The following is an 18,600-nucleotide window of genomic DNA, read 5'->3' as shown; positions in this document are numbered from 1 at the left end:
ACGTAGCATACACTAACTTCAAATTCACATCATATGAATTATGCACAATGTTCGAAGTCATTTTTGAGGTAGATTTATTGCCAGATCCACACAGAACAACTAATTTTGATGCTAAACCCTTCCTGCTACTTTGTTGTTCAGTTATTTCAGACAGCCTACGCCATCACATTGTTTACATTTTGCCACTTCCTTTACCAAAGATGATAAGATGCCCACATCAACAACAAAAAATCCACTACAAACAGTGTCATTGTTAACACAAAAATTTGAATCACCAGGAGACGTGCCATGTGGGAGTTTCTTCCCTGAAGAACTGATACATGGGTTACTTTCAGCAGTGTGGCTTGTTTTGTTTGTGGATTTCCTTTCACTAAATTTTTTGATGTGTGGCATAGTTCATATTGATTGCACACTAAAGGATATGTACTTCCACAAATATATGTAGCACTTGGACAAAAAACATTCAGTAACACGTGAACAAACTGCTTCAGTGAAACAAAAGTAAATACTAGCAAAAATAATCATTTACAGACACTAGAAACCTGTACTGTTACCAACATATACAATATATCATACCTATAATCGCTGCAAACCGAAAGGTCACAGTTCTTTTCAAAATAATACTGGTTTCTGTAACAGAAATAAAGGGGGCGTGATGGCACACGACAGTAACTTTAAAATTTGGTATATATAGGTCATTTTTTGTTTGAAACCCTATAATGTATATACCAATGTAATCAGGAATGACTATAGAATTTAATAAAGTCATAAAAAAATTTCGATTTTCCCACCATTTGTAAGTACCCTGTATCCTCAAATGTGTACAATTATACTTCACCTGTAACACCGACATAGAGTTGCTAACTAAAGCAATTAAAAGTAATCAATACAGCTGCTAGAATGGAGGTGGCCAATAAACCTGTACACAAAGTCAATGAGCAGCTTCCATTAATGGAAATCAAACTGAAGAAAAATAATAATAGTCTGTGAAGTTGATACTGAAGTGAAATAGTCGAAATTAGAAGCAAAGCCAGGTGCATATTTTTTTAAACATAGCTTTACAAAGGTACCAATGTGGTAATGAAGACAAACAAAAACCAGAAAAATGTGTTTTCTTACATCCTACATATTCTGTTAAAGGCAACATGCAGCAAGGACCAAAATACTGGTTTGTATTACAGCAAGGTATGGTCAGACATTCAGAAGGATTTTATTGCAGCTTTAGTATGTTTCAATAACACTGTAATTCCAATAATGAGAATCAAAGCTCACTGCAACCCACTGCACTCACATTTCAATTCCTAATTGTTAATGAGTTCCAACTGATACCACAAAAGTGCCTTTATATTTAAGCTATGATGTGTAGACTGTACTTCACACTGACAAAGGGAGTTTCGATTTCTGAAATAATTATTAAAATATTGAGCCAAACCGTACACTTGTGCTGAGAATGAGAAATAAGAATTTCAATTATTACATATCAACCAATAAAATTCAACTGTTCTTCTCTCACCCAAAAGGTAATCGCTACAGGAAAAGGGATCTACATGTTTCTCCTCTGCACTTAAATTACAAGCTCCTGATTAACATGGACCCAAGACTACAACGATAACCAAAAGGACACTGGTAATTCAAATACATATGTTCTTACATTTATTGCCACTATTTATTGTGCTTATGAAAACATTTTACATGTCACTTTTGAAATCCCACTGCATTAATTATGTGTTACTCATCAGAAACTGACTACTTACTTACAAAATTACACTTTAAACTCACTTTGTATTTGATTTCAGTTCAGTTTCGAGAAATAATCTTAAATTTTTTTCTGTTTCTGTTCTTCATTAACTTTTTTTTTCAGATAACGGGTATAATTTTCGGTAATATCAAAAGAATTTTGTCCTGCATACTTTACTAACAGATCAATCCATTTCAATGCCTCTGTGTGTGTGTGTGTGTGTGTGTGTGTGTGTGTGTGTGTGTGTCAGTGAGAGAGAGACTTCAGGTTCAGTTACTATATTTTCTTAAATTTACGAAATATGCACAGATAATCCACAACTCCACATGAGGTAACTGAGAGTTCATTTTACTTAAAATTGTATCCTTATCTTTCCAATAATGAAATGGGCTAAAACTGTGGAAGAAACAATTACTGTTGTTAATGAAGTATTTTATTGCACTCACTTTAATGTTCATTTTAATTGTTATCCAATACAAGTAAGTAACAAAAATAAAGCACTGTTTATTAAATATATTAAAGCATTTATGAAAAATTAAAGTGTATGAAACTTTATGGCACTAAGTGGAATTATATTCCAGTAAAGCAGATTGCACATATGCCGGAAGAATAGCACAGCACACCTCAATGTATAAATTTACACACAAAATTCTTCGTATGGAGCTAAATCTCCACTGTGAATTACTATGACCTCATCACCAACTGTGCTTTCAATAGCTAAGTTGTTGCTTTTAATCCCACAGAAACTGAAATAAAAAGGGTGCCTATTAATTTCTGCAGCATGTTAAGAAATATGTAAGTAATACTTCATTTTCTTCCCCTTACCTAGAAACGATGTCAGTTGTCCCACTACTTTTTTCACGGTTTTCTTCCTTAATGCATTCTATCTTCATGGCACACTCTGTGGATTTAATGATTTTCAAACCATCTGTTACTAAGATTGCATCATCTGATATCTGAAAGACACAAATGTAAATCATGTATGTACTCTCCTTTGGTACATTTTTCCTTTATATCTAATAATTACACACACGTTTTTTTAAGTAAGAAACAACCTACATGTTTTTAGATATTTGTTCTGGAATTTAGCTGGGCATTGACTTACTGGAAGTTAATCTATTTTGATTTGAATATTTTTGTTCTATTGCAGAAAGCTAGGAACAGCACCCCCTCTCGAGGTGCAACATCTCCTTCTATAATACCCTCCATCTGTTCAGATTCCACCAGTCCTTAAACCTCACCAACATAGTGCTGCAAAACCATATCAATCAAGCCCAAACTTCCTTGCAATATCTTCTTTCCATCCATAAGATTCTCCTGCTATGCAATACCAAATTCCTGAAACTCGTAACACACACTGAAACTCTTTACCTGGAGGAATTAGAGCAACAAGCACACCACCACCTCAAATAACTCTCCACCCTGCTCACTTCCTCCTCCTGCCTTTGAGAACCACTGTCCACCAACTCTACAACAACCTCCTAACCTCCCCTACGTCGCCTCATAGCTGAAAAACCCTGTCTTGCAGATCTACTACATTTACCCTACTATCCAAAACTCCCTCACAGCAGCCCGCAGAATCCAGACCCTAAAGAGACTCTAAACATAGTCATGAACCTTTCCTCCAAAAGCCTTAGCACTGGACATATAACAATCCTTTCCAAAGGCCTCACCTTTTGCCCCATTCCTAAATTCAACCACGCAGGATTAATGTTGAACCCTGCCTGACTCAGTACACCATTCTTCCATCCCACTGTGATCAACCCCCACTGCCCCCAAATCAGCCCCTGTTAACTTTCCAGAATTTCTTAACCTTGAACCTTGCCTCACTGTCATTCCCCACATCCCTCAACATGCAAACTAACCTTACATCCACTTTTTATCCACAATCCACCACTTAGAAACTGATTCTGACCTTTTAATCCTATCTGCAGACAAAGGCTCTGCCACTGTTCTTTTGAACTGCAAAAGTTACCTGGCAGAAGGACTCTGCCAGCTATCAGATACATACACCTACAAACCTTGCCACAGTGACCCCGTTTGAGAAATCCAGCAGGATCTCCTGTGTCTCCTCAATCCTTAGGACCTCTCCTCAAAGTCCATCTCTCTGCTCACCCATAGCACTCCCGCACTCCTACCTCCTACATGCTTCCTAAAGTCCATAAACCCAACCACCCAGGACATCCCATACTGACCAGTCACTGTGCCCCCACTGGGAGAATCTCTGCTCTTGTAGACCTACACCATCAGCCTTTTACCTGGAACCTATCCTCCTATATAAAAATTACCAACCATTTTCGCCACCGACTCTCCACAGTTCCTGTTTCTTTATCACATTGTACCCTGCTCGTCACTTTTGATGCCACCTCCCTTTACGCTAACATTCCTAATGCTCATGGCCTTGTCACTTTTGAACACTATCTTTTCAAATGTCCAATGGATTCCAAACCAACATTCTACTTCCTAGTCACCATGACCAACTACATCCTCACCCACAATTACATCTCCTTTGAAGGCATTACCTACGACCATATCCTGGTTACAGCTATGGACACCTGAATGACACCATCCTATGCCAACACATTCATGGGCCAACTAAAGGAATCCTTCCTAAACACCCACAATCCTAAAATCCTCACTTGGTTCAAATTCACTGATGATATCTTTGTGATCTCGATCAAGAGTGAGGATATCCTATCCACATTCCTCCACAACCTAAAAACCTTCTCCCCCATTCGCTTCACTTGGTCATACTCAACCCAACAAGCCACCTTCATAGATGTTGAACTCCATCTCAAAGATGGCTACAACAGTATCTCTGTCCACATGAAACCTACTAACTGCCAGCAATATCTCCAATTCGACAGCTGTCACCTGTTCTATACCAAGAACTCCCTTCCATATGGCCTAGCTACCCGTAGCCATTGCATCAGCAGTGACAAGCTATTCCTACTGAAATATACTGAGGGTACAACTGAAGCATTTACAGACCGTAATTATGCTCCCAACCTTGTACAAAAACAAATCTCCTATGCCTCATCTTTCCAGTCACCTCTCACCTCCCAGACTCACCGTCCGGCCACAGAGGAGCATTTCCCTCATAACTCAGTACCGCCCAGGACTGTAGCAACTGAATTACATTCTCTGCCAGGGTTCTGACTACCTCTCGTCATGCCCTAAAATGAGAAATGTCTTGCCCACTATCCCTCCTACCCTTCCCACAGTGGTATTCTGCTGCCCACCGAACCTATGCAATATACTGGTCAATTCCTATACAACCATTGCTCCCTACCCCTTACCTCATGGGTCATATCCCTGTAGTAGACCTAGACGCAAGACGTGTCCCATACATCCTCCCACCACCACCTACTCCAATCCGGTCACAAACATCACCTATCCCATCAAAGGCAGGTCTACCTGTGAAACCAGTTGTGATCTACAAGTTCAGCTCCAACCACTGTGCTACATGCACTGGTGCTGCCACTCATTGTCTGGCTTCAACTGCCAAAGACTGCGGTCGTGTGTGTGTGTGTGTGTGTGTGTGTGTGTGTGTGTGTGTGTGTGTGTGTGTACTTGACAAAGGACTTGGCCAAAAGCTTATCTTGTGACAGTCTTTTTGTTGTGCCTATCTGCAACTCATAACCAACAAGCTGTCTGTCCGCATGAATGGCCACTGACAAACTGTGGCCAAGAAACAACTGGACCACCCTGTTGCTGAGCATGCTGCCCAACATGACATTCTTCATTTCAATTCTTCATAACCTGTGCAATACGGATCCTTCCCACCAACACCAGCTTTTCTGAATTGCACAGGTGAGAACTTTCTCTACAATATATCCTACGTTCCCATAACCCTCCTGGCCTCAACCTTTGTTAGTCATTGTCATCACCCATTTAACCTCTTCCCTGTTCCCATTCCAGCACTACACAGCCCTCTATCCCACCAACACACACAGTCTTTCTACTTCTCTCTTTTTCGCCATCTCCCCCTCTTTCCCCCGACCTCCGTCTAACCTCTCGACTGCATCTAGCTGCTCTACCTTCTCCCTGCATGCTCCCCAGCAGGACTTCACCCCTACCTTGCTACCCCTCCCCAGCCTCTTCCTTACCCCCACCCAGCTGTCTATCCCATCATGCACTGGTGCTGCCACTCATAGTCTGGCTTCAACTGCCAAAGACTGCGGTCGTGTGTGTGCGTGTGTGTGTGTGTGTGTACTTGACAAAGGACTTGGCCAAAAGCTTATCTTGTGACAGTCTTTTTGTTGTGCCTATCTGCAACTCAGCGTCTCTGCTATATGGTGAGTGCAATTATCCTTTTCATAATTTTATTACATCCCATCCTGGATTTTCCACTCTTCAATTTATTTGTTGTTTATAAATAATTAGAAAAATGATCTCAACTTCCCCTTTTTGAAAACTGGTTTTGTTCATTTGCGATATAATTTTCTTGTGTAGCAAAATACAACTTAGTCAACAGATCTAAAACAATCAACAACAGTCAGTTTTCCCTGAATTTCAAATACACAAATACAAGGCAATTTTCTCCTTTTTCCTTAAAATTAACAGAAGTTTGTCTTGTTCTGCTTAGTGATATCATCTACACAACCGAATAAAACCTTTTCAAAATTATTGCATAGAAATTACCTCTCATCTACGTTGTTACACAAAACACTCAAGGAACTGCATCATAATTATGCAAACGAATGAGCATTTGCAACATCTCTTAAGTATTTCAAACACAAAATATATTAAAAATTTAGTTTTACCTGTATTCCAACAGAACAAGAAGAAATTTCACTAGATGCAATATGCACAACTGCACCTGGACATATAATTAAAGCAGTTCCAAGATTTGAAAAGACAGAGCTGTCAATTTCAACATGAGCTCCTTGTAAAACTATGATGGCGGGAGAGTTAAATGACCACTTTGTCCCAAAGAAATGACAGTTACGAATTTTTAGAAATCCACTTCTAATAATGACAGATGCTGTGTTGTTTTCACAGCTTATGATTAGGTCCTCCAATGCAAAATTGCCCCCTGGGCAGTCTAAGATGCAGGATCCCTCAGCAACTAATGTGCTGCTAAGAGGAAGACCAGCAAAACCTGAAATTTATTCACAGAGAAATATATGAATATTAATTATTGATTAGAAAAGGTGGCTAATGTACAAATTTACAATAAACAGACTGAGTCTTTTCCACTGATAATCTCAGCTCAGGTAATCGAGTAATTTTACACACACGACGATTGCTCACAAAGAATAACATTCCAATGATATGAGATAAATCAGTCAACAACTACTTTTATTATTATTTGGGCAACAATATATATATATATAATAGAGGGAAACATTCTACGTGGGAAAAATATATCTAAAAACAAAGATGATGTGACTTACCAAACAAAAGTGCTGGCAAGTCGATAGACACACAAACAAACACAAACATACACACAAACAAACATACACACAAACAAACATACACACAAACAAACATACACACAAACAAACATACACACAAACAAACATACACACAAACAAACATACACACAAACAAACATACACACAAACAAACATACACACAAACAAACATACACACAAACAAACATACACACAAACAAACATACACACAAACAAACATACACACAAAAAAACATACACACAAACAAACACACAAAATTCAAGCTTTCGCAACAAACGGTTGCTTCATCAGGAGAGAGGGAAGGAGAGGGAAAGACGAAAGGATGTGGGTTTTAAGGGAGAGGGTAAGGAGTCATTCCAATCCCGGGAGCGGAAAGACTTACCTTAGGGGGAAAAACGGACAGGTATCCACTCGCACACACACACATATCCATCCGCACATACACAGACACATGCAGACATTTGTAAAGGCAAAGAGTTTGGGCAGAGATGTCAGTCGAGGCGGAAGTACAGAGGCAAAGATGTCGTTGAAAGACAGGTGAGGTATGAGCTGCGGCAAATTGAAATTAGCGGAGATTGAGGCCTGGCGGATAGCGAGAAGAGAGGATATGCTGAAGGGCAAGTTCCCATCTCCGGAGTTCTGACAGGTTGGTGTTAGTGGGAAGTATCCAGATAGCCCGGACGGTGTAACACTGTGCCAAGATGTGCTGGCCGTGCACCAAGGCATGTTTAGCCACAGGGTCGATCCTCATTACCAACAAACGCTGTCTGCCTGTGTCCATTCATGCGAATGGACAGTTTGTTGGTGGTCATTCCCGCATAGAAAGCTTCACAGTGTAGGCAGGTCAGTTGGTAAATCACGTGGGTGCTTTCACAAATAGCTCTGCCTTTGATCGTGTACACCTTCCGGGTTACAGGACTGGAGTAGGTGGTGGTGGGAGGGTGCATGAGACAGGTTTTACACCGGGGGGGGGGGGGGGGGGTTACAAGGGTAGGAGCCAGAGGGTACGGAAGGTGGTTTGGGGATTTCATAGGGATGAACTAAGAGGTTTCGAAGGTTAGGTGGACGGCGGAAAGACACTCTTGGTGCAGTGGGGAGGATTTCATGAAGGATGGATCTCATTTCAGGGCAGGATTTGAGGAAGTCGTATCCCTGCTGGAGAGCCACATTCAGAGTCTGATCCAGTCCCGGAAAGTATCCTGTCACAAGTGGGGCACTTTTGGGGTTCTTCTGTGGGAGGTTCTGGGTTTGAGGAGATGAGGAAGTGGCTCTGGTTATTTGCTTCTGTACCAGGTCGAGAGGGTAGTTGCGGGATGAGAAAGCTGTTTTCAGGTTGTTGGTGTAATGCTTCAGGGATTCCGGACTGGAGCAGATTCGTTTGCCACGAAGACCTAGGCTGTAGGGAAGGGACCGTTTGATGTGGAATGGGTGGCAGCTGTCATAATGGAGGTACTGTTGCTTGTTGGTGGGTTTGATGTGGACGGACGTGTGAAGCTGGCCATTGGACAGGTGGAGGTCAACGTCAAGGAAAGTGGCATGGGATTTGGAGTAGGACCAGGTGAATCTGATGGAACCAAAGGAGTTGAGGTTGGACAGGAAATTCTGGAGTTGTTCTTCACTGTGAGTCCAGATCATGAAAATGTCATCAATAAATCTGTACCAAACTTTGGGTTGGCAGGCCTGGGTAACCAAGAAGGCTTTCTCTAAGCGACCCATGAATAGGTTGGCGTACGAGGGGGCCATCCTGGTACCCATGGCTGTTCCCTTTAATTGTTGGTATGTCTGGTCTTCGAAAGTGAAGAAGTTGTGGGTCAGGATGAAGCTGGCTAAGGTAATGAGGAAAGAGGTTTTTGGTAGGGTGGCAGGTGATCGGCGTGAAAGGAAGTGCTCATCGCAGCGAGGCCCTGGACGTGCAGAATATTTGTGTATAAGGAAGTGGCATCAATGGTTACAAGGATGGTTTCCGGGGGTAACAGACTGGGTAAGGGTTCCAGGCGTTCGAGAAAGTGGTTGGTGTATTTGATGAAGGATGGGAGACTGCATGTAATGGGTTGAAGGTGTTGATCTACGTAGGCAGAGATACGTTCTGTGGGGTCTTGGTAACCAGCTACAATGGGACGGCCGGGATGATTGGGTTTGTGAATTTTAGGAAGAAGGTAGAAGGTAGGGATGCGGTGTGTTGGTGGGGTCAGGAGGTTGATGGAGTCAGGTGAAAGGTTTTGTAGGGGGCCTAAGGTTCTGAGGATTCCTTGAAGCTCTGCCTGGACATCAGGAATGGGATTACCTTGGCAAACTTGGTATGTAGTGTTGTCTGAAAGCTGACGCAGTCCCTCAGCCACATACTCCCGATGATCAAATACCACGGTCGTGGAACCCTTGTCCGCCGGAAGAATGACGATGGATCGGTCAGCCTTCAGATCACGGATAACCTGGGCTTCAGCAGTGGTGATGTTGGGAGTAGGATTAAGGTTTTTTAAGAAGGATTGAGAGGCAAGCCTGGAAGTCAGAAATTCCTGGAAAGTTTGGAGATGGTGATTTTGAGGAAGAGGAGGTGGGTCCCGCTGTGACGGTGGACGGAACTGTTCCAGGCAGGGTTCAATTCGGATCGTGTCATGGGGAGTTGGATCATTAGGAGTAGGATTAGGATCATTTTTCTTCGTGGAAAAGTGATATTTCCAGCAGAGAGTACGGGTGTAGGACAGTAAATCTTTGACAAGGGCTGTTTGGTTGAATCTGGGAGTGGGGCTGAAGGTGAGGTCTTTGGATAGGACAGAGGTTTCAGATTGGGAGAGAGGTTTGGAGGAAAGGTTAACTACTGAATTAGGGTGTTGTGGTGCCAGATTGTGTTGATTGGAATTTTGAGGTTTTGGGGGGAGTGGAGCTGGATGTGGGAGATTGAGTAGATGGGAGAGACTGGGTCTGTGTGCAATGAGAGGAGGTTGAGGTTTGCTGGAAAGGTTGTGAAGGGTGAGTGAGTTGCCTTTCCGGAGGTGGGAAACCACGAGATTGGATAGTTTTTTGAGGTGGAGGGTGGCATGCTGTTCTAATTTGTGGTTGGCCTGTAGGAGGATGCTCTGAACAGCTGATGTGGATGTGGGAGAAGAAAGATTGAGGACTTTTATTAAGGATAGGAGTTGATGGGTGTGTTGATTGGCTGAGTTGATGTGTAGGTGAAGGCAATGGATTGTTCAGTTTGGAATCCAGTCCGGAATCCCTGAACCATTACACAAACAACCTGAAAACAGATTTCTCATCCTGCAACTACCCTCCCGGCCTGGTACAGAAGCAAATAACCAGAGCCACTTCCTCATCTCCTCAATCCCAGAACCTCCCACAGAAGAACCCCAAAAGTGCCCCACTTGTGACAGGATACTTTCCGGGACTGGATCAGACTCTGAATGTGACTCTGCAGCAGGGATACGACTTCCTCAACTCCTGCCCTGAAATTAGATCCATCCTTCATGAAATCCTCCCCACTGCGCCAAGAGTGTCTTTCCGCCGTCCACCTAACCTTCGGAACCTCTTAGTTCATCCCTATGAAATCCCCAAACCACATTCCCTACCCTCTGGCTCCTACCCTTGTAACCACCCCCGGTGTAAAACCAGTCCCATGCACCCTCCCACCACCACCTACTCCAGTCCTGTAACCCGGAAGGTGTACACGATCAAAGGCAGAGCTATGTGTGAAAGCACCCACGTGATTTACCAACTGACCTGCCTACACTGTGAAGCTTTCTATGTGGGAATGACCACCAACAAACTGTCCATTTGCATGAATGGACACAGGCAGACAGTGTTTGTTGGTAATGAGGATCACCCTGTGGCTAAACATGCCTTGGTGCATGGCCAGCACATCTTGGCACAGTGTTACACCGTCCGGGCTATCTGGATACTTCCCACTAACACCAACCTGTCAGAACTCTGGAGATGGGAACTTGCCCTTCAGCATATCCTCTCTTCTCGTTATCCGCCAGGCCTCAATCTCCGCTAATTTCAATTTGCCGCCGCTCATACCTCACCTGTCTTTCAACGACATCTTTGCCTCTGTACTTCCGCCTCGACTGACATCTCTGCCCAAACTCTTTGCCTTTACAAATGTCTGCTTGTGTCTGTGTATGTGCGGATGGATGTGTGTGTGTGTGTGTGTGTGTGTGTGTGTGTGTGTGTGTGTGTGTGTGTGTGTGTGCATGAGTGTATAACTATCCTTTTTCCCCCCTAAGGTAAGTCTTTCTGCTCCCGGGATTGGAATGACTCCTTACCCTCTCCCTTAAAAGCCACATCCTTTCGTCTTTCCCTCTCCTTCCCTCTTTCCTGATGAAGCAACTGTTTGTTGCGAAAGCTTGAATTTTGTGTGTATGTTTGTGTGTCTATCGACCTGCCAGCACTTTCGTTTGGTAAGTCACATCATCTTTGTTTTTATATATATATATATATATATTTAAAAAGAAAGATGATGAGACTTACCACACAAAAGCGCTGGCAGGTCGATAGACACACAAACAAACACAAACATACACACAAAAATCTAGCTTTCGCAACCAACAGTTGCCTCGTCAGGAAAGAGGGAAGGAGAAGGAAAGACAAAAGGATATGGGTTTTAAGGGAGAGGGTAAGGAGTCATTCCAATCCCGGGAGCGGAAAGACTTACCTTAGGGGGAAAAAAGGACAGGTATACACTCGCACACACACACATATCCATCCGCATGGTATATGCGAATTAATAGTAATTATAATAGAAGGAAATATTCCACGAAGGCCAGGAAACCTCAACCACCTCTCATTGCACACAAACCCAGTCTCTCCCATCTACTCAATCTCCCACTTCCAGCTCCACTCCCTCCAAAACCTCAAAATTCCGATCAACACAATCTGGCACCACAACACCCTAATTCAGTAGTTAACCTTTCCTCCAAACCTCTCTCCCAATCCGAAACCTCTGTCCTATCCAAAGGCCTCACCTTCAGCCCCACTCCCAGATTCAACCAAACAGCCCTCGTCAAAGATTTACTGTCCTACACTCGTACTCTCTGCTGGAAGTATCACTTTGCCACGAAGAAAAATGATCCTAATCCTACTCCTAATGATCCAACTCCCCAAGACACTATCCAAATTGAACCCTGCCTGGAACAGTTCCGTCCTCCGTCACAGCGGGACCCACCTCCTCTTCCTCAAAATCACCCTCTCCAAACCTTCCAGGAATTTCTGACTTCCAGCCTTGCCTCTCAATCCTTCTTAAAAAACCTTAATCCTACTCCCAACATCACCACTGCTGAAGCCCAGGCTATCCGTGATCTGAAGGCTGACCGGTCTATCGTCATTCTTCCGGCGGACAAGGGTTCCACGACCGTGGTACTTGATCGTCGGGAGTATGTGGCTGAGGGACTGCATCAGCTTTCAGACAACACCACATACAAAGTTTGCCAAGGTAATCCCATTCCTGATGTCCAGGCAGAGCTTCAAGGAATCCTCAGAACCTTAGGCCCCCTACAAAACCTTTCACCTGACTCCATCAACCTCCTGACCCCACCGACACCCCGCACCCCTACCTTCTACCTTCTTCCTAAAATTCACAAACCCAATCATCCCGGCCGCCCCATTGTAGCTGGTTACCAAGCCCCCACAGAACGTATCTCTGCCTACGTAGATCAACACCTTCAACCCATTACATGCAGTCTCCCATCCTTCATCAAAGACACCAACCACTTTCTCGAACGCCTGGAATCCTTACCCAATGCGTTACCCCCAGAAACCATCCTTGTAACCATTGATGCCACTTCCTTATACACAAATATCCCGCATGTCCAGGGCCTCGCTGCGATGGAGCACTTCCTTTCACGCCGATCACCTGCCACCCTACCAAAAACATCTTTCCTCATTACCTTAGCCAGCTTCATCCTGACCCACAACTTCTTCACTTTTGAAAACCAGACATACCAACAATTAAAGGGAACAGCCATGGGTACCAGGATGGCCCCCTCGTACGCCAACCTATTCATGGGTCGCTTAGAGGAAGCCTTCTTGGTTACCCAGGCCTGCCAACCCAAAGTTTGGTACAGATTTATTGATGACATCTTCATGATCTGGACTCACAGTGAAGAACAACTCCAGAATTTCCTCTCCAACCTCAACTCCTTTGGTTCCATCAGATTCACCTGGTCATACTCCAAATCCCATGCCACTTTCCTTGATGTTGACCTTCACCTGTCCAATGGCCAGCTTCACACGTCCGTCCACATCAAACCCACCAACAAGCAACAGTACCTCCATTACGACAGCTGCCACCCATTCCACATCAAACGGTCCCTTCCCTACAGCCTAGGTCTTCGTGGCAAACGAATCTGCTCCAGTCCGGAATCCCTGAAGCATTACACCAACAACCTGACAACAGCTTTCGCATCCCGCAACTACCCTCCCGACCTGGTACAGAAGCAAATAACCAGAGCCACTTCCTCATCCTCTCAAACCCAGAACCTCCCACAGAAGAACCACAAAAGTGCCCCACTTGTGACAGGATACTTTCCGGGACTGGATCAGATTCTGAATGTGGCTCTCCAGCAGGGATACGACTTCCTCAAATCCTGCCCTGAAATGAGATCCATCCTTCATGAAATCCTCCCCACTGCACCAAGAGTGTCTTTCCGCCGTCCACCTAACCTTCGTAACCTCTTAGTTCATCCCTATGAAATCCCCAAACCACCTTCCCTATCCTCTGGCTCCTTCCCTTGTAACCGCCCCCGGTGTAAAACCTGTCCCATGCACCCTCCCACCACCACCTACTCCAGTCCTGTAACCCGGAGGGTGTACACAATCAAAGGCAGAGCCACGTGTGAAAGCACCCACGTGATCTACCAACTGACCTGCCTACACTGTGATGCATTCTATGTGGGAATGACCAGCAACAAACTGTCCATTCGCATGAATGGACACAGGCAGACAGTGTTTGTTGGTAATGAGGATCACCCTGTGGCTAAACATGCCTTGGTGCACGGCCAGCACATCTTGGCGCAGTGTTACACCGTCCGGGTTATCTGGATACTTCCTACTAACACCAACCTATCCGAACTCCGGAGATGGGAACTTGCTCTTCAATATATCCTCTCTTCCCGTTATCCACCAGGCCTCAATCTCCGCTAATTTCAAGTTGCTGCCAATCATACCTCACCTGTCATTCAACAACATCTTTGCCTCTGCACTTCTGTCTCGACTGTCATCTCTGCCCAAACTCTTTGTCTTTAAATATGTCTGCTTGTGTCTGTATATGTGTGGATGGATATGTGTGTGTGTGCGAGTGTATACCCGTCCTTTTTTCCCCATAAGGTAAGTCTTTCTGCTCCCGGGACTGGAATGACTCCTTACCCTCTCCCTTAAAACCCACATCCTTTCGTCTTTCCCTCTCCTTCCCTCTTTCCTGATGAGGCAACAGTTTGTTGCGAAAGCTTGAATTTTGTGTGTATGTTTGTGTTTGTGTGTCTGTCGACCTGCCAGCACTTTCATTTGGTAAGTCACATCATCTTTGTTTATATATATATATATATCTAAAGACAAAGATGATGTGACTTACCAAATGAAAGTGCTGGCAGGTCGACAGACACACAAATGAACACAAACATACACATAAAATTCAAGCTTTCGCAACAAACTGTTGCCTCATCAGGAAAGAGGGAAGGAGAGGGAAAGACGAAAGGATGTGGGTTTTAAGGGAGTCATTCCAGTCCCGGGAGCGGAAAGACTTACCTTAGGGGGAAAAAAGGACGGGTACACACTCGCACACACACACATATCCATCCACACATATACAGACACAAGCAGACATTATTTGGTCTTTAAATATGTCTGCTTGTGTCTGTATATGTGTGGATGGATATGTGTGTGTGTGCGAGTGTGTACCCGTCCTTTTTTCCCCCTAAGGTAAGTCTTTCCGCTCCCGGGACTGGAATGACTCCTTACCCCTCCCTTAAAACCCACATCCTTTCGTCTTTCCCTCTCCTTCCCTCTTTCCTGATGAGGCAACAGTTTGTTGCGAAAGCTTGAATTTTGTGTGTATGTTTGTGTTCATTTGTGTGTCTGTCGACCTGCCAGCACTTTCATTTGGTAAGTCACATCATCTTTGTCTTTAGATATATTTTTCCTTCGTGGAATGTTTCCTTCTATTATAACTATATATATATATATATATATATATATATATATATATATGTTTAAATTCAATCTGTATTAGTGGAACTAGTTTCAAAGTTTATACGAAACTAGTCAACTGACATTTGGAATCCTTAATTAAGAAGCTTCTATCAAATACTGACTCGATCACTAATATTGTCATCTCAAACTTCTTGAGCTCTCTCAAAGATGTCTCTGTCACAACTACATACTTTCTTCTGCAATCATCATTTGATAATTATGATCAAGACTCCATATTTCATCACTTTCATTCCTATGAACAACTATTTCACCACTAGAATGTGGAAGTAAGTATGGAAGATTAGAGTTCAGCATTTCCATTGCCAATGAGGTCAATATAAATTTAGCAGAAGCTTGGTTTGGGAAAAGATCACATGGGAAATTGCCTATGTCTTTTTCAAGGGACCCCTCCTGGCATTTGCTTTAAGCAATTTTGGAAAGTACAAAAAACTAAATGGTCTTGATTTGACTTGAATTGACATCATCTCTCTGCGCCATTTCACTTAATATGACATATTGAAGATACGGTAGTCCCTTTACTGACCACTTACAAGCCATTTCTCTGGTGTTTCCAAATTGTCTGACTCTGATTTTGAAATTTTAATGATAATATATTTACATCAATATACAATATATAACTTATGATTTTATTTTAGGCCATTACTATCTTTAAAGTTAAGATGTTCCATGATGTCTTAGTCAACACTATACGCATTCCCTTAAGAAACAGCAGAGGTAATTCCTCTGCAGCCACTCTGTCAAGCTGTAACTATCTTGACACATATCCTAAAAAAGAAATTCATACTTATTAATATTCTTCCCATTACAGCAAAAGGAGAGCATTTGCACACAATATATTCACAGCTGACCAAGCAGTCTTCTGCATGTGCTTCAAGCATTAAACTGCTGCGTGCAGGCTGCCTGGATGGCAACCAGATTGTGAGCTTTAGTTGTCTGCTTGATATTAATAACCACCACATGAGGTCTTTGAAACTGTAATCTATATTTCCTGAAAACGAAAACGTATGTAACTGTTCTCATTTGTACACTTATCTGATGCACCAACTTTTCTTGATCATTAGCTATTCCTAACCATTTACAAATGAGAGCACTTGCACTATATATTAACTCATGTTTAAGCACGTTTCACAACTGTATTTGGTAAAAATGAAGTCTACAGTCAACTGTCCAAATTGACAAAAATATATCATCCTGCTGAAGAGCTTGTTCTGCAACTTTAACAGGGAGTTTGGCATTTGTCTCACCACAATAATTACTTCTATTAGTATTATTTCACAACTTTACAAGCAATAGTCACACGTTTATGTCTTGGACTCTTTCTTCCACATAATTTTAAACTCTGTTTTTTTCCCCACTACCTTTTGCTACTACAATTGTCATTTTTACTCTCACCCTTTTCTTCTCTCAGAACTTTCTCTCTACTTTTATGTATTATGTTACATTTTCTCTTTTCTCCATTATTTAGTCTCTCTTTTTCCATCTTTCTTGTTTGCTTATATACATCTTTCAATTGCCAACCTCTATCTGGTTGACAGTCTCTCATTATTACTGGTTCTTCAAAAACACTTCCACAAACCTTGGTGACACGTTCCATACACCAAAGCAAGAAAAATTTTAATATAAATGTATGCCCAAAAATCCTCAGTTTCAGTGGCAGCTCATGCTCAGTTTCATTGGTGGGACCCAGATAAAAAGTTAGTAAACTTTATAACAGAACTGTTCTGAAATGTCCATTATATAACCTTCATTTATGTCATACTACTTAAATATGTTCTAACGGTAGTGAATGTGCCGTTATAAATATAATCCATGAAATACTGTAGCCAATAATAAAATTTATTGACTAACTGTTGGTGTTTGGAGCTGTCTGGATTTAAACCGAAGTTCACCAGCTTTCCTTCCGTTGGTGTTTATACTTATTCTAGTTGTGTTTCTGTAGTCTCTTTGTGGCATAAAAGGAAAAATGATGCAACTGTGGGAGGAAGCATGTAACTTCTTTCCCACTGGGAGTACACAAGGGAGCAAATGTAGGGACCATTGTGGTTTTTATATTACAGCCAAAGGTAATAACGAAAAAACCTTGGCTAGGAGTGGTTTCACACATATTTTAACCAACTAGCACATTGAGTAATGAGGTCTCTAAGGGACAGTAGCTGGATGAAAAAGTAATGGCAACAGTGGCTGGGAAATGTTATTTGAACAGATCAACAATTTTGCAGCTGCTGAAAATATGAGTTTTGTAACCCTCCTTTCTGTTGGTTGGTGACAATTTCAAACACTTCTTTGGCATCTGCTATCAAATTAGGTTCAGTGCTATACCTGAAACATTTTCTTGAAGGAGCAAAACATTCATTTTCAGAAACTTGATACCTTTCAATTTCAGAGAAAGCTGACTCAAAATGACATAATGCATTGGCTATAGCAATAGTGTACTTACTCTGCATCAAATCTGTGTTATACTAAATACCAAGATGTTTCATAATTTTGTAGAAAAAATTTAGAAGGAACAAAATGTCTGGATTGCGAAGTAAATTTCTTAATGGAAATGCTTCTCTTACTGTAATATCATCCCAAGAATCTTCTTCCGAAATCTTATCAAAACATTCCAGTGCATGTAATTTATTTTCTTGAACATTAGTTACTATTACAGACTGGAATTTCCATCTAGTTTAAGAGACTGAAGGAATTTTCTGGTTGTAGAGTGTCTGTACCAAGTCACTTCGTTCAGTCAATAGAGAGAAAAATGTTGAAATCCTAAAATACTTGCGAAGAACAACCTAACAGACTTTATGTTTTTACTACAAGCATTCTGAATAACCCAATTCATTTGGTACCCATATCAGTGGACATGACAGGCATATGGGAAAGTACTCTGCCTCAGAGTCTGTACACCACGACAGCTGCTTATTACTGGAGTGCCATCGTATGCCTGAGCAATGAGTTTTTCTTTAACACTGAAAGGTTCCAGACTTCCTTTTAGAACCCCACTAAGGCCACATGCCATCCTATCATTAATATTTTCAAAGGGAATGAATCGTTCACCAGGTTTCTTCCTCTTAAAACGCTGCAGTATAATGACAAATTGATTTCTGCATGTAATATCTTTTTTTCGTCTGCCTGCACAGAAACAGAAGTGGCAGCATTAATGTCTTTAATCAGTTGTTTAATGTAAAATTGATGCATACAGTCTAAAAGTTCATTTTGTATCATGGGAGACGTACATTTGCACAGGGAAGTCTACA

General features: G+C 42.3%; 1 protein-coding gene across 2 annotated transcripts in view; it reads right to left on the bottom strand.

The window, feature by feature from the left end:
* Positions 1 to 2,182: 2,182 nt before the first annotated feature.
* Positions 2,183 to 18,600, bottom strand: part of LOC126161797 (protein nessun dorma-like) — a 215,376-nt gene continuing 198,958 nt past the window's right edge. For both annotated transcript variants that reach the window (XM_049917886.1, XM_049917887.1), the window contains 3 exons: positions 6,505 to 6,842; positions 2,564 to 2,694; positions 2,183 to 2,484 (listed from right to left, as the gene is read on the bottom strand). In XM_049917886.1, coding sequence (XP_049773843.1) covers positions 2,376 to 2,484; positions 2,564 to 2,694; positions 6,505 to 6,842 — 578 coding nt within the window. In that variant the 3' untranslated portion in view covers positions 2,183 to 2,375. The remainder of the gene's footprint in view (positions 2,485 to 2,563; positions 2,695 to 6,504; positions 6,843 to 18,600) is intronic.

Source organism: Schistocerca cancellata, chromosome 2 (genome assembly GCF_023864275.1).
Source record: "Schistocerca cancellata isolate TAMUIC-IGC-003103 chromosome 2, iqSchCanc2.1, whole genome shotgun sequence".
NCBI classification, from domain to species: domain Eukaryota; kingdom Metazoa; phylum Arthropoda; class Insecta; order Orthoptera; family Acrididae; genus Schistocerca; species Schistocerca cancellata.
The sequence above is the reverse complement of the archived record's forward strand: the minus strand, read 5'-3'. Positions and strand labels throughout refer to the sequence as shown.